The sequence below is a fragment of the Ochlerotatus camptorhynchus genome, unplaced genomic scaffold (genome assembly GCF_037179485.1).
Source record: "Ochlerotatus camptorhynchus isolate MF236.1 unplaced genomic scaffold, CSIRO-AGI_Acam_v1.1 ptg000123l, whole genome shotgun sequence".
NCBI classification, from domain to species: Eukaryota; Metazoa; Arthropoda; class Insecta; order Diptera; family Culicidae; genus Ochlerotatus; species Ochlerotatus camptorhynchus.
In genome coordinates this window covers 198,241-215,000 of record NW_027040613.1, presented here as the reverse complement: position 1 = coordinate 215,000, position 16,760 = coordinate 198,241, and the positions used below count along the sequence as shown (strand labels likewise).

The 16,760-nt window shown below is 40.0% G+C and overlaps 1 protein-coding gene across 1 annotated transcript in view; it reads left to right on the top strand.

Annotated features, from left to right (window-relative positions):
* Positions 1–5,583, top strand: part of mRpS9 (mitochondrial ribosomal protein S9) — a 78,067-nt gene extending 72,484 nt beyond the window's left edge. The window contains exons 7-8 of the mRNA XM_065220250.1: positions 5,227–5,389; positions 5,444–5,583. Coding sequence (XP_065076322.1) covers positions 5,227–5,389; positions 5,444–5,535 — 255 coding nt within the window. The 3' untranslated portion in view covers positions 5,536–5,583. The remainder of the gene's footprint in view (positions 1–5,226; positions 5,390–5,443) is intronic.
* Positions 5,584–16,760: the final 11,177 nt, after the last annotated feature.

The window sequence follows — 16,760 nt, the reverse complement described above, 5'->3', positions numbered from 1 at the left end:
GCTTGGTAACCCGAGGAGTGGCTTTCAGCGAGCACAACGACCAGCCAACCTTGACCTTGCCCGTCTCCAACAGCTTATTCGCTGCAGCTGTCGAAAGCCGTATAACCGCCGTTTGCATGCCGCCGTACGCCTTCCTCATGCGGATTGACATCGGGACATCTCCCAGATCGCAGTGCACTCTCAACGCACTTCTTAGCTCCTCTTCTGTGGTGATCTCGTCCAGGTCCCTGCACTCGACCACTGTCTCCTGGGATAGAGCTCTTACGCTCGCCCCTTCGCCAAGAGACTTTTCGACGAGCTCCTTGAAGGCTGAGCTCTTGATAGCAGGATCCTTCTTCAGCTCAAAGAGGATCTCGCCTTTCTGGGTTCGCCTGGTTTTCACAACGTTCTCTCCTAGTTGCTTCAACTCCGGATCCTCTCGTACCTTCCGGAGGAGTGCTGCATACGACGTTTTGTCCTTAGCTTCGACGATCAGAGCATCGCCCTTACTTCGCTCCCGACGAGTCCTGGGTATCACCTTCTTCTGTTCAGCTTTCTTCTTCATGTCTTTTTCCTTCCGTTTTTTCCACTTCTCCTTTGGCTTCTCGACGGTACGCCAGCCTTCCTCCTTGTTGTCTTCTTTGTCGTTCTTGACTTTTTTCAACTCCTCTTCCTCTCCTGGAGTTTCCCTTTTCCTCTTCTCCGAGCGTGGATTTCGAGGTCCCTTTGGCGTCTCCTGTATTTCAGCTGCTGCTTTCTCCTTGGCCTCGATCAGTGCCCTTTCGGCAGTTACGGACCTCGTCCTCAGCGCATCCTGTTCACGTTCGGCAGCAATAATGGCGGATTTGATGCCCGTCACCATTTCCTTTATTGCCTTGTGGACGTTGCTCTTATCCTTGATGAAGTCATGGAGTTCATTGATCCTCCTCCTGACCTCCATCAATTTGGTCTTCCCAAGCTGCAATCCTTCTTGGTGTGTGCTACTGCTGGATTTCGGTGTGAACACCTGGCTTAGCATAAGACCTAGCTCTCCTTGGTGTCCTTGCTGCTCACCTTGGGGCTTACTGCTGCTGTTGGAACTCGCTGTTGCCTCCAGGTTCAACACTGGTGATCTCTGCAATATCCCGCTCCTTGCGAACACGTTCGCTCCTCCGTTTTCAATTTCTGGCGTCTTGCCGTCGTTCTTCATATTTTTTTGGGTTTTCTCATTTTCTTCTTTTTTGTTTTTTTCTCCGTTTTTCTCCATTCTGTTGGGTCCCCCCTCCGGGCCGCTATCTCCACTCGTTGTATGTAGTCGCCTATCGTGATCCCATGGTTATCTATGCAAGCAGGGAGGCCATGCTAGGGTTGACACGGTCCTTCATGGGGGCCGTGTTCAGAGCCAGATCGGCGTAAGTCAGGAATGTTACATCTGAGTCTACTACTCACCAATCACCAATTGGTGACGAGTTTTGAACGTATCCGGAGGCCTGCCAAGGTTTTACCGGGACGGGGGCAGCCGCACTATTAGCCCACTCGCCATTTCAAGAAGGTGTCACCCTTCTTTACTTAGGGAGCAGAATAGCACGACTGTCAGCCCTGTAGCGTGGTATCCAATCCATTGTGCCGTGTCGTGTCCATAGTTCCATGCCGTATCCAGTATGCCGTAATAAGGATCTTACTGGCGTCGATCCTAATGTGCCGGTTGGCACTCCTGCGGGTTGACGAAGCATTTCCTCGATCGCCGTGTTATGGTTACCGCGCCAGTGTTCGCGTCGCACCCCCTCACTTTGCTATTGTCAGAAGGACAACATTGCCCAGGCTACACCACGGGGAGGTGTGAGGTAGGAACTTGTGAGGACCAGAGATAGGAAAAACGCTCTTCCCAGGTTGTCAATTCACCATTTGTAGCCCGTGTGTGTGTGTGTGTGTGTGTGTGTGTGTGTGTGTGTGTGTGTGAGAGAGACAAAGAAAACCTCTACAAATTTCATTCAGAGAATTTTAATATGGTCCATAACATATGTGTAACTCGGTCTTAAAAAATCGACCCCATTTCAGTGATTTCAAGTGGCATAGTAGGACATCGATCTGTCAAACTGGTTATACCAGCTGTAAATTGAGAAAGGAGATCAAGGGGGTAGTCTATTCTATTAAAATATTTCTAATGTGGTTTATAGTTCATTATCTTCTTAGCAATCTTGAACTCCTGTCTTTGTATTGCCATAATAATTTACGTTCTTTATTTTTAATTATATAGCTATAGTTCTTTATTTTCAATTATATAGCTTAATTTATAATTATAAATTATCGTTTGCATAAAAAAGGAGACATTTTTTGAAGATGTTTTAAGCGATGACTTGCCACTTAAAAAAACTTAATTTTAAGCTGCCATGGGTTAACTGTTTACATTTCAATTATGAAAGCGATACCTATTGCTGTAATTATTACCAAAAAACTTGTTCATTTGATAGCTGTAGCGTAACTTCTTCTTGGAATTAATACGTAAAACAGACATATGCTGTGTTTTGAGCTGACCTTGCATCTTTTCATTCACAAGAATTTTGCAAAAACGATGATAAATGAAATCGAGCGCTTATCGATACCTGTAATACCCAAGGTTTCAACCCTCTCAATGTTTCTCAATAGCGTAAAATTGAATGTTTCTGCTCAAATCCCAACACAAAGATCTATTGACAGGTTATCTACAGTATGACTGGTTAGCGATGCGCTTGATTGACTTACCAGCCGGTAAAAATGTTTACCGTTTTCGTTAAATTAAAATTAAATCACCGAAATTCGGTCATTTTATTTAAAGTTTTCAGCAATAAAGCAAGAAAATACCGAAATATTAATTTGCAATTTTCAGGATTACCGATCTAAGCACTATTTTTTTTTACCGAAATCAGGGTCTCTGTTTAAGTGTGCACACTTAATCACGGCTTCCCTGTTCGATAATTTTTTTTACAGTTTTCGAACTGTAAATCACAAAAATTACCGCTATTCTCAATAAAATAACTGACGATCAGTAGCTCTTGCGACAAACTACTGAATACGGTAAGAGTAAGTACTGAACTTATCGTAAAATAACAGCTTTGCGGATAATTACTACCCCGAAATTTATCAGTGTCTGCACTCCTGCATTGACTTTCAGATGTTCAAGTTAGTTTGAAGAAAGAAATTTCACTAAAATTTCCTGTTATAGAGCTTCAGACACCCAATCCGGCACATCGAAAGAGCCACCACCCGGTAAACCACCGGGAAACTCTGATCGCTCAACCTGGACTAGTTAAAACAGCAATACTGCTAATCCGCCACTAATCTCCGTCTCCAAATTCAAATCGCTATAAATTCGAAATGTTTTAATCGAATGAACCCAAACAAATAATGAAATAAAAACATTGTTGATGAATTTACCTCGGAATTTACTAACTTATTCATTAAAAACATAAAATAAAAATACTGAAAAACTCAGCAAAACAAATAAATTACTGAATAAGACAGCAATACTAGTACTGACTAACATGGTAGTTTTTGACAGTTCAGAGATTCTGCGATTTACGGAGTTTTAAGCAAAATCAAAAACTGCTGGGTTGATTACTGAGAACTCAGCTGTTTAAAAACCCAGTAAAATGTTACCGACTTCGGTAAGCTAAACTCTTGTGTGTGTATGTTCACCAAAATAGCTCACAGCAGAGGATCAAACGTATTATTGATTTGTGCGCGATGAACTCATTAATATGTATTATTGATGTTTTCTACTCGATAGAACGTATAAAAAGGCTATTTCCTTTCAAAGGAGGATGTTTGTCTGTATCTTGGGGTCAATATGACCCCAGGCAATTTTTGCAATGTTGATTATATATCAAAACATTTTTTTATTGGCATTGTGCATGCCAAAGTCTTCTTGATATATCTGCCTCTTAGTTGAGAGAAATTTTGAATTTTATTTAATACCCGTTTTGAAGGATTTTTGCAATAAACTTACACACTTACACACACTTACAATACTTTTTCGGTAATTTATTACCGAAAATATTTGGTGAACGAATGACATTACAGTTTTTTTTGGTAAGCAGAATTAATGGATAGATTATTTAAATAAACGAAGATCGCATATTTTCGTTTTACGAAACAGTTCGGTAAAAAACTACCGAAACGTACAGTACTGTTGACAGTTCATCAAAAAAATGTTTACGAATCGTTCGGTAGCTTTTTCGATTACCGAACGTTCAGCTTTTCACCCGTCCAAATTTAGTTTCATTTATTTGAAATGATCATAGGTCGAAAATTGTCCAAAGTACAGTTTGAAATGAAGAGTAAGTGATTGTGGCTTCGGACATTTGGACTGCCTATTTGGTGTTCATTTTCTAAAGGCGGGGTATAGAAAACCAATCTAAGGTTAGGTACTCTATTCTGAAATCTGTGAAAGGTAATCTAGTATCATGTAGAACAAAACGTCCAATGTAACACTCATTGATTATGTAATTGAGAAAAATCGTCAAATTGAACATGTCAGATGTACAACTTGACTAGTCAAAACGTCATATGTGTTTTTTTTTTCTATATTGTAGCAAGAAATTTAAAGTAAAATTGTGATTTTACCGTTTCTACTGAATTTTCAACGTTTCTACTGAATTTTCAACGTTATTGTTCACTGACTATGGTAAAAATAGTATTGCTAAATGTATTATATCTAAACAGTTTAAATAATAATCTGTCGAACTTCAGCTTCTATTTTCCCAAAAGGGCAAATATGTTACATTGGTCTATTTGAAAAGTGACGCGAGAAATCATTCCATTACCCCGAATGTAAAACTAACGAAAGCAGCAATAAAAAAGGCAAAATCTCATCCGGGGTACTGCAGCAAAACACAAAACCTGGTCTAGATAAGGTAACAATCAACAAATATTGCATCAAAACGGTCTTGTTCTTGATCCAACTTGCTAGAAGGGTATGTCCGTAAACTACATTTAACCCTTATGTGCGTGTGGAATTTGTTTTGCTGTTTTCTACGCCGTGTGACTGCTGAGTACCTGTACACTCCGTCACGCACATAAAGGATAAATTTTCACCAAATTATATGAACCATATACGTTTTAACCGCACCACACCAACGTAGTTTATCAACAGTTCCTATTATAAAGTTGAATCATGTTAATACAATACTATTCAAATAATATTTTTTTTTTCATTTTGATAATTATTACAATATTTTACAAGTGCTCTAGTTTCAATTAGATTCAATTACTTTTTTTTTTAATTCATAGGTACTGTTTCCCTTCATTTTCTGCAATATGGTCAGTAAAGTAGACGTAGTAGCAAATGTAGAAGGTGGAGGTTTTTCGGGTCAAGCTGGGGCAATTCGATGGGGCATTTCAATGGGCCTGCGTAGTTTCGTCGATGCTGATACAGTTGATAAAATGAGAATGGGTGAGTAGTTGTTCATTTCCACAGAGAATATGATTATAATTTTAAAATTCACAGCTGGTCTTTTGCAACGCGATTATCGTCAAAGGGAACGTAAGAAGCCTGGTCAGGCAGGAGCCAGAAGGAAGTACACATGGAAGAAACGTTAAATGCAGTTTGTTCAGTGTGAAGCAAATATTAAAAGAATATAATAATTGAACTGGTTAACGCAGCAACTGTTTTGGCTATATGAGATACCACTTTTCCGATAACCGGTAGTCTGTCCATTTGCATTTTTATCATATTTTTTTTCATTAATTTCGAATTAATATCACTCAGTTTAATATAAAGTCTGGCGTGCACAGGGTGGGGCAAGGTGGGGCAATTGCCTCCCCCCTTTTAAAAATAAGATTTTTATTTCCACATTTACAAAATTATGATATAAAATAATTTGATTTCTGGATAACTTGATTTGAAGGTAAAATAACATGATTTCATTATATAAGGGCACTGAAAACCTTTCATTGCGTCAATTCCTATGAAATTGTGCCTGAAAATTGCACCACAAAGGTGCATGAAGGGACAAACTTCAATGAAATTTGTTGGTCAAAAAATTGCACCACAGTGGTGCATACAAAACATTTCTGGTGCAAATTGGATAAATTTAAGATTGAAAAATTTACCGCTTGGTACATCGAAGAAAAAGCTTTTTATTGAAAATTTCTGGTGTAAAAATATAATCAAGGTGATGCTTGGTAAGACTATTAAAAATGAATAGCTCTAGTGGAAAAATTGAATCATGGAGGTGCACATTTAACTGAAAATTTCTGGTGGAAAGTTCGCAACGCTGTGGTGAATGTAGATGCAAGGTTTATTCATTTTTCTGGTGCATAATTTGCATCGTTCTGATGAATGCAAGCTTCATTGAAAATTAATAGTGGAAAATTTGCACCATTCTGCATAAGAGCAAAGTCTTAAAAATGCACCACAAAGGTGCATGGTGAAACAAACTTCACTGACAATTTTATGTGCACCATTGTGGTGAATGAAGGAGCAAGCTTCATAGAAAATTTCTGGTGCAAAATTTGCATCGCATTGATAAATGAAATGAACAGAAATTTTCTGGTGGAAATCTTGCACTGGTCTGGTAAATGAAGACACAAGCATTATTAAAAATTAAGCTACATTGAAAATTTCTGGTGGAAAATCTGCATTCTTCTGTTGTATAGAGAAACAAACTGTAATAATAATTTCTGGTGTAAAATTTGCACAGTTTTGATGATTGGAAGGAAGAGCTTTACTGAAAATGTATGGTGAAAAACCGGAAAATAGGGGCAAGCTTTAATACAAATATTTGGTGGAAAACCTGAAACATTTTGATAATAGCAGAAGCTAGTTATATTGAAAATGACTGGTGGAATATGAAAAATGGAACTTTCAATGAAAATAAGTGGTGGAAAATTTACACCCTTCTGGTGATGGAGGGGCAAGCTAAATTGCAGAAAATTGGTGTAAATTACTAAGTGTTGGTGGAAGGGCAATCTGTATTGAAAATATTGGAGGAAAATTTGCACCGTTTTTGTAAATGGAGAATTGTGCAAGCTTTATTGAAAATTTGTAGTACAAATTTAGCTCCGAGTTGGTGTATAGGGGAAGGGAAACCTTCAATGAAAATTAGTGGTGGAAAATGTACACCCTTCTGGTGATGAAGGGGCAAGCTTAATTGCAGAAAATTGATGTAAATTACTAAGTATTGGTGGAAGGGCAAGCTGCATTGAAAATATTGGAGGAAAATTTGCACCGTTTTTGTAAATGGAGAATCGTGCAAGCTTTATTGAAAATTTATAGTACAAATTTAGCTCCTAGCTGGTGTATAGGGGAAGAAAAACCTTCAATGAAAATTACTTGTGGAAAATTTACACCCTTCTGGTGATGAAGGGGCAAGCTTAATTGCAGAAAATTGGTGTACATTACTAAGTGATGGTGAATCGAAGGGCAAGTATTGAAAATATTGGAGGAATATTTGCACCGTTTTTGTAAATGGAGAATCGTGCAAGCTTTATTGAAAATTTAGCTCCTAGCTGGTGTATAGGGGAAGGGAAACCTTCAATGAAAATAAGTGGTGGAAAATTTACACCCTTCTGGTGATGGAGGGGCAAGCTTAATTGCAGAAAATTGGTGTAAATTACTAAGTGTTGGTGGAAGGGCAAGCTGTATTGAAAATATTGGAGGAAAATTTGCACCGTTTTTGTAAATGGAGAATTGTGTAAGCTTTATTGAAAATTTATAGTACAAATTTAGCTCCGAGCTGGTGTATAGGAGGAGGGGAACCTTCAATGAAAATTAGTGGTGGAAAATTTACACCCTTCTGGTGATGGAGGGACAAGTTTTTCTGAAAATTTATTGTGGAAAATTTACAGCGTTCTGGTCAATGGAGGGACAAGCTTTTTGTTTTGGAAAATTGTGGTGTGAAATTTGCACCGTTAAAGTGAATAGACGGGGTTTAACTGAAAATTCCTGATGTAAAATTTGATAGTACTGTTGAATAGAACTGCAAGGTGTATTGAAAATTTATGCACAGCAAAAAAAAATATTATAATATCAGCCTGCGGTTGAAAGTCTCTTAAAGAAACAAAATAAATCAATCAATCACTTTAGTATCACATCAAAGTGGATGCACTTCAATCTGTCGATAATATGGTGTTAAATTACTTGCCAAAAAGGACGAAATTATCATTAATACAGTGCATGAACTGACATTACGCTGCTTTTACTGCAATTGTTTATTTTTGTGACCATACAAATTACATGAGGTTTTTGACATGATTGAAGTGCGTCCTCTTGGATGTTATATTAAAATTTATTTTTTGCTGTGTAGTGTTAAATTTGCAACTTTCTGGTGAATGGAGGGGCAATATTAACATTTATGACATTATTAATATATTAACGAATGGCCTATTAAGACAAGCTTTATCGAAGATTTCTGACTGGAAATTTGCCTCATGCTGATGAACGGCGAGGAATAAAAATATTATAAATAAATATTTCTCGTGGAACAATCGCACTGAAATGGTCCATGGATGTCTAGTTTTCAGAAAATTTCTGCTGTGAAAATAGCACCGCATCGGAGCATTTTGGGAGGAGGTTAGTTTCATAGCAAATAATGGGTGCAAAAAATGGTATGAAAAAGACAAATACTCAAACTGAGTACCATCATCATACCATCGCAAATTCTGCACAGTGTATACACACTATAGTAAAATGAAACAATCGTTCTGCCCTTTTTCGGTTGCTGCGCTGTATGGAAGCAGGTTTATTTTTAGCATTTCTGTTGCCCTCCCGTTCTGAATGAAACCTTCTGCGTGCAGATTGTATCTAACCTCTCGTCACTCATTTTCCATGGGCCCAAATAGACAAAAAATTTAGGATTGAGATTGAGATGCACGCTGTTCGTATCCGATGTTGGAGAACTTGTCACGTTTTTTCGAACGTCCCATCGAACTTCAGAAACCGAGCATTACCCATTTACACTGATTGATTCATTGAATCTAGAATGCCGCGCGGCGTTTCAGAAACACCGTGGTGTGCATTTCCCTTAATTATTTCGATGCCACCTTTCATCTAAGGAAACAATGAGTGTTTATGTAACGAAACTGTTTTTCAAGATGAGTGAAAAAAAAATAAAAACTTTCCCATAACCCGAAACAAGAATCGAACTAGAAACTTCGTGATAAGTGACTCCGCACTTTTGTGCTGTGTCATACTCAACAATTAAATTAGGGGATCCAGTAATCAATTTAGATCAACGTTAAGATCGAATTTATTCATTGCGATGGAATTGAACATGTTCTGCCCAGAAACAGACCCCACTATTTTAGCGCGAAAGTGCTCTTCCAAGCGTTAGAATTTTGATTCGAGTTTTGGGGGCATTTTTTTTTTTTTTTTTCTTTGCTATCGAGATTTTCAGCCGCAGGCTGGTTCATCTCCCGTTTAATGGTAACATGGAGAGGGCGTTTGAAAGATCCAGTGTGGCCCCCCTTGGCAATTGAATAATAAATAGTTACAGTGGTTCATGCCATATTATACATATTATAAAGATGTAAAACAAAATCGTAATCCGTTAAACGTTGGCAAATGTGGGTTGCTGAGATGATAACAATATTGTTGTTAGGAGAATAGTCCGTTAGGTGTTTGCAGGATGATCAGTTGTGAAATGGCAAATCTCATAGCGTTAACAGAAGATCAGTTTTTCAAATTTGTGTGTATAGTTTGGTGTCTTTCAGGAAGCACAGTAAGGCAGATTCGTATGAAGGATCGTTACTTAGAACGTCTCGCACTCCAGCGTGGATACCATACAGACGTCGATGATCCTCATACTTGGGACAGTTCACAAGTATGTGTTCTACTGATTGTTCTGTCTGGCATATATCGCACCGTTTGTGCCTGTCTGGTACTATGGAATAATCGTGGGTGACTCGAGTGTGACCCGTTCTTAGACGCGATAGGGTTCGTTGGTCTTTCCAGCGGGGCTGATCAGTCCATTTCTTGATGTCACCTTTCACCTTTCGCAAAAATAGCCATCTTTCTTGTTGCCAGCTTTCGGCCCAAGCATCTTGGATGATCGCTTTAACCCATGTTTTGACGTCATCAGCTGGCGTTTCATTGGTATACAAATTTGACTCCCGACCGACAGACGCCAGATGGTCAGCGGTTTCGTTTCCAGCTATTTCGACGTGTCCGGGTATCCAGGCAAATGGAAGGTTGCTATTAGCCGCATTGTGTATAGCTTGGATCCACGGGTGTCGATTCTTGTAAGACTCGAGCGCCGAAAGTACACTTGCTGAGTCAGTGAGGATTGCCGTAGGACACGATGAATCTCCAGAGGTAGCTAAAAATATGGCGACAGCTTCGGCTGTGAACACGGAACATGTATCAGGTAGGCGCTGAAAGTAGGTTATATTGGGACCGGTTACCCCAATTCCCACGTGACCCAGTGCTTTAGAGCCGTCGGTGAATATGAGTTGGTGATTGGCAAGTTTGGTAGAAATGAATTGTATGTATGCTTTGTGAAGGTGAATAGAGTTTTCTCCAGCTCTGAAGTTCCTTTTAATTGTCCAGTCGATGTTCAATTGAGGAGAGTTCCAATCTCTGTCTCCTACCCAGTGAGCCTCAGAAACTGGAGGGAGCTCTTGATTGGTCAAATATTGAAGGAGTTTGTTCGCCTCCGTGAGGAGGAACACTCCCTCATTCTCACCGATGGTGCGTTCAAAGAAGCTAACTGCTTTGGAACAGGTAGCGATGGTCATCAGATGCCTAAAGGGAAGTACACCGGTTTCGATGCAAGCAGCTTTTTCTGGAGTGGATGGGAGTAGCCCTGATATGGTCCTGATACACCGGTTGTAGATCGGTCCCAGCATTGCGACCATCAAGTCGGCCGCACGACATGTGATTTCGATACCGTAGAGAAGCCTGCTTGTTACTACGGCGTTGGAGATTCGAAGTGCAATGTCTCGGTTATTACATTGATGGCGACTGGTGATAACCCGCAAGAGCCGAATCCGGGACTGGCAGTTCTCTCTAACTGCTGTGAAATGTGGCTTAAAACTGAGCCGGCGATCGAGGAGAACACCGAGGACTCGACATTGCTTTTTATAGGGTATTTCCTCCCCGTCAATCGAAATGGGCCACTTCCAGGGATGGTGGTTACTCATGCAGAGGTGGGTTATTGCACTCTTATTGACGGAGAGTTGGAACCCAGCATTTTCGGCCCATTTGGCAACAGCACTTGTTGCCGTCTGAAGTTTTCTTCGGATTTTTTTGGGTATTTCCCAACAACAACCAGTAGGATGTCGTCTGCATATACAAAAATAAAGACACCGCTTGGAAGGCAGTCAAATACTCCATTCATAGCCACTAAGAATAGTGTGACGGCCAGAACGGAGCCTTGTGGCACATCCGTTTCCTTAGGAACTTTTTTACTTTTCGTGTTTCCTATCGTCACCTGGAACGTTCTATTGATGAGAAAGTTTTGGATGGAGCGAAGAATGTGGCCAGACAGGTTCCATTCTTGCAGCATCTTTAGTACTCCGGGAGTCCAAGCACGATTATATGCTTTGGAGAGATCTAGAATGGCAACGTCGACATGTAGGTTGTCTCTTAGAGCTTCATCGAGAACCTGGCCCAAAGAAGCAAAGTATGTTCCTGTACCAAAGCCTTGTCGGAAAGCATGTTGTCCAGAAAATTGTTTTCTCGAAGATACGCTGTCAGTCTTCTGTTGATGATTCGTTCGTAAATCTTACAGGCACAGCTGGTTAATGCGATTGGACGGAAGTCCTTGGGATCAATTGATGATGATCCGTTTTTCGGTATGGGGATCACCAGGCTGTGACGCCACTGTTCTGGGAAGAAGTCATTTTGCCAGCATTCATTTAATTTTTTAAGAAGCATTTTTTTGCCACGAATCGGAAGGTGCTTTAGCATAGGGTATCCAATGTCGTCAGGGCCTTCAGATTTTCCACTGCTACAAGCGAGAGCAAATGATAATTCCGCCATTGTAAAAGGTTGGTTGATTGAGGAGTCTTGCTGATCGGATGGTATTACAAATGTTGATACGGAGTTCGTGCATGCTTTGTTGCGGCGAAGGAAGGCTTCACTGTAGTTATTAACAGCTGATAGATTGGCGAAGTAATCAGCAAGGGTGTCGGCAACTATCGCAGGGTCCCGGGAGATTCCAGTGTGACAGCGGATTGCCATTCCCCTTGATTTTCTTTTTCCACTCACGGCATTAACTTTACTCCAGAGTTCTGTTGCTGACTGGTTGCTGTTGATTGTTTCCAGGAATTTCTTCCAGCTGTGACGTTCAGCGTCTCGTACGGTTTGGCGACATCGGTTCCTCTGAGTGCTGTATTCCTTTAATGCTTCACTTTTTCCTGGATGCCCATCCGGCATTTTTTTAACTGCTCGCATTGCTTTTCTCCTTGCTTTAATTGCTGTTCGTGTTTCAGCAGTCCACCAGTGGAGGGCTCGCCGTCCAGAATTTGGGCTTGTCCTTGGGATAGAGGTTTCTGCGGCCAAGTGGATTGACTCGAGAAAGTCCTCGATACTGGAAGGTGAGTTTTCGTCTAAGTATGTATCCATCCAAGTTTCAAAGGTAGCCCAGTCCGCCATATCGTAACGCCAGCGTGGTTGACGTGTAGTTTTTGGAGGGTGATCGTTCGTAGAGATTTCGATTGGTCGGTGGTCGCTGCCCATGGGGGGTCATCATAGCATGACCAGATTAGGCGGTTTGCTATACTGCTGGTTGCTAGGGAGATATCAATAGCAGTCTCAGTCCGCCCACGGAGGAAAGTAGGAGATCCATCATTTAGGATGATCATGTCATGCATTTCAGTTGAATTTACAATAGAAGTACCCCGCGTATCTATTTATTTATTTATTTATTTTTTTATTTGTCGTCAATCAGTGTAGACCGTTTTACAATTGTTGTCTTAAGTGCTATTTTAACAATTTTGTCTTTGTTTATATTTTTTATAATATGTCTTGAGAACAAGTTAAATACTAGATAAAGAATCACAAATTGTTTATATTTTGATGAAAACACAGCACTGCTTCTTGATTCCATATTTATTTATTTATTTATTTGTCGTCAATCAGTGTAGACCGTTTTACAATAGTTCCGTTGCCTTACATGCTATTTAAATTCAAACGTTTTATTTGAAATTGTCAACAAATGTAAATTACATATACAAACATCTAAGAAATAAAAATTGTTTAAACATAACGAGATGAAAGCCGAGCAGCTAGTGTTCTCCTTACTGTATCTTTAGACATCGTTAGATCTATACGCTCACAATAATTATTATAAACTCTCATCATTCTGTTGATTGGTCCATTTTTACCATAATTCGTTCTGTGAGGTGACAGTTGAAATACATTTCGAGTTCTTAACATGCGTGATGGTACGTAAAAATTTAAGCTTGCTAATATTTTTTCTGAATTTACGCGTTGTGAGATAATATCATTAACAAAGGAAATCATGGAAATTTCTCTTCGTTTCTTAAGTGTTTCAATGTTTATCAACATGCAACGGGACTCATAAGAAGGAAGGGGAAAAGAGGTCCAGCCTAGTTTCCTAAGAGCAAATAACAAAAACTGGTTTTGAACTGATTCTATACGATTTATATAAGTTTTATGATATAGAGCCCAAACCACACTGCAATATTCGAGAATTGATCTCACGTAAGCTATATAAAGTGTTTTGATGGTATATGGGTCTTTAAAATGATAACTAAATCTTTTTATGAATCCCAACATACTATTTGCTTTGTGAATTGTGGTATTCACATGATCTACAAATGTCAACTTCGAGTCTAGAATTACTCCTAAGTCCCTAATTTTATCGCACCTTACAACCAGCTGGTTTCCTAGAGTACATGTAAAATCTAGAGTAGTGTGTTTTCTGTAATAAGATATAATATTGCATTTTTTAACATTAATGTCCAACAGACTTTTAACGCACCAATTGTAGAAAACATCAATTTCATTTTGAAAATGTAGCAAATCAGAATTGTCAAAGATTTCCATGTACAGTTTCATATCGTCAGCATATATGAGCACATTTAAATGATTTAACACAAACTTCACGTCATCCACAAATAAAATAAATAATAAAGGACCTAAATGAGATCCCTGTGGAACTCCCGAGGTAACATTACCTGGCGAAGATATTTTTCCTTTAAAGCGGACCATCTGTGTTCTTTCTGTCAAGTATGATCCAATCCATTTTAAAAGTGTACTTTTCATACCTAAACGTTTTAATTTAAAAAGAAGTAAGGGAATGTCTACTCTGTCAAAGGCCTTACTAAAATCAGTGTATAAGGTTTCAACCGTATTGCCTCTATCCATTGCTTCAATAGAAAAGTTTACAAATTCCAAAAGATTAGTAGACGTTGACCGACCTTTAAAAAAAACCAAGTTGATTATTTGAAATGCGATGCTTAACCTGGTTAAATATTTTTTGGTTAACGATTGCTTCAAACATTTTAGGCATACATGACATAATTGCAATACCTCCATAGTTTTTAATGTCTGACCGTTTGCCAGATTTAAATATTGAGACTAAAAATGATTTCTTCCAAATTTTTGGAAAATCACCTGTTTTGAGAGATAAATTGTAAAGCCAAAACAAAACAATGGTTTAACAAAACTAGTTGCTTATTTTTTCAATAAATATGGAGGTATTTCATCAGGACCAGGTCCTTTGCCGGCATCAAGACTTTCAAGAGACAAGAAAATTTCTTGAACAGTGATATTATTAACTGATACGTCATTTTCCCCTTCATGTAGGTAAGAAAAATAGTTCAAATCAAGAGCATTACTGGATTTCTTATATATGTTTTGGAAAAAGCGAGCAAATTGGTTACAAATATCCTCACTATCAGTGCTATCAAACTCTTCAAACTGCATGCGTGATGGGAATGTACATGACTTCATTTTTTCGTTCGCGAAGTTAAAGAACGTTTTGGGATCAGATTTTATATTGTTCTCTACTCTAGAATTGTAATTCGCATATGCTGACGATATTTCTGCCTCAAGTTCTCTGCAAATAACAACGTATTTTTCTAAATTTTGTGCAGGGGATCCCCAGATCTGATGGTGACCATTGCAATCTCCCATAATGAGCCTAGGTGTAGCAATTTGTTCCATGGCTTTATCCAGCAGTAGTTCAAGGTTCGGTATCCCTTGGTTGGGAAAGTAGAGACTGACTACAGAGACAGGAAAAGGAGTTGAAATTCTGGCAGCTACGACCAGAAGCTCAGTAGACACATTTATCGGAGTAAAGGGTACCGAAGAGTGAATACCTAGAGCCACTGATTGATACGTATTTTTCCCTTTTTAAAAAAAAACCAATTATATTGACCGCTGAGAGTCTTTTCCATGGCATCTATGTTGGCTCTATGGACCTCCTGTATCGCCAGTGTTATGGGAGGGTTTTCCCGTACCATCATCTCCAAGTCAGGAAGATTATGAAAATATCCGTTCATGTTCCATTGAATGGCGATTCGCGTGCGACGGTGAGCTGGATTTGAGCTTGACACAGACTCTTGAGTAGAATCCGGGAATGTTGGTTGGGATGGATAGGTGATTGTTTCGTGCATGCTGTAGGTGGGGATGATCCTGTTATTAGAGCTAGTAGTACTCGGTTGATTGCCCCTCATAGGTCCGAAGAGATTGCGTTGTAATTGGTCGTATTCGGTTGCGTCCACCAAGGCGTGTAGAGGCAACGCAGATGGGAAATTATTTGCTAACGGGTGAGTTTCGCTGGTGGAAGGAACCACACAGGGGTTCATAACTTGTGAACGTGTATCAGCAATACTGTATCTTGTTGCGAAATCCGTGATGTGGTCAGCTCTGGCGGTCTTTTTCGGTATTGGTAAAGTCCTTCTTTGATCCTCCAATCCAGGGGAATGAGCAAGAGTGCCCTTGTCCGTCCCTCTACTGCCGTCCTCAGGAGGTAGGGGGTTGTCCATAAGTTCCGGTATAGGTATGGTGTCCGCACTGATGGGCCCTCGACTGTCCTGGGGAGAAGGCAGGGAAAAATCCGGGAAACGTGCTGTTACACACTTGTGCGTCCCGGAGACGAGTGGAATGTCCAAGTGCTGAGGGTTGTCCATCGGTTCCGGTGGTGGTATGACTTCCGCACCAATGGGGCCCCAGCTACTCAATTCATCCCTCGTCTGCTTCATCCAGTGTCTGCTTTCGGTCCATTTAGAAAAATAGGTACTGATACCCTTGTGCGTTCCTGAAGATTTCAAGTTGGGTTTTGTTGGGTGTGTTTGTTGGGTTGTTTGTTGGTTTTCTTCGCTTATCTCCTCGTTGCCGACATTGTTCGTTTCGTAGGTTGGTTTTGGGTTAACCATTGTGAGATATTATGGAAAAAAAACTGGTGTGTAGTGATAGGAGCGAGGAGACGAATCAAGTTGGTGGTTTCTACATATTGAGATCATCGTCCGTCGGGCTAGAATGATAGTCAGGCGGAATGAGTCGATTACTGGTGTCATCTGAAGGTCGTATTTTGTGAGGTTTGTTGGTTTTTGGGTCGACGGGTGAAAGCAGTCGCTTAGACGATCTGCTTCTCGGTTTTTCATTTGTCCTGTTGGTGCGGCTTCGGCTTCTGCTGCGGCTACGGCTACGACTCTTACGAGCCTTGTTTTGTTTTTGTTGTTGTTGTTGTGTTTGTTGTTGTTGTCGTTGGGAGTCTTTGTTGGGTTGGCTGGACTCTCTCGTACCCTGGGAGGCTGGAAGCTTAACTGAGTTAGAATCCCTTCCAGTTTCCTTCAGTAGAGCGATGTATTGTTGGGTAACCTCGTTAAGATGGTTCTTCGTCGTTCGGTAA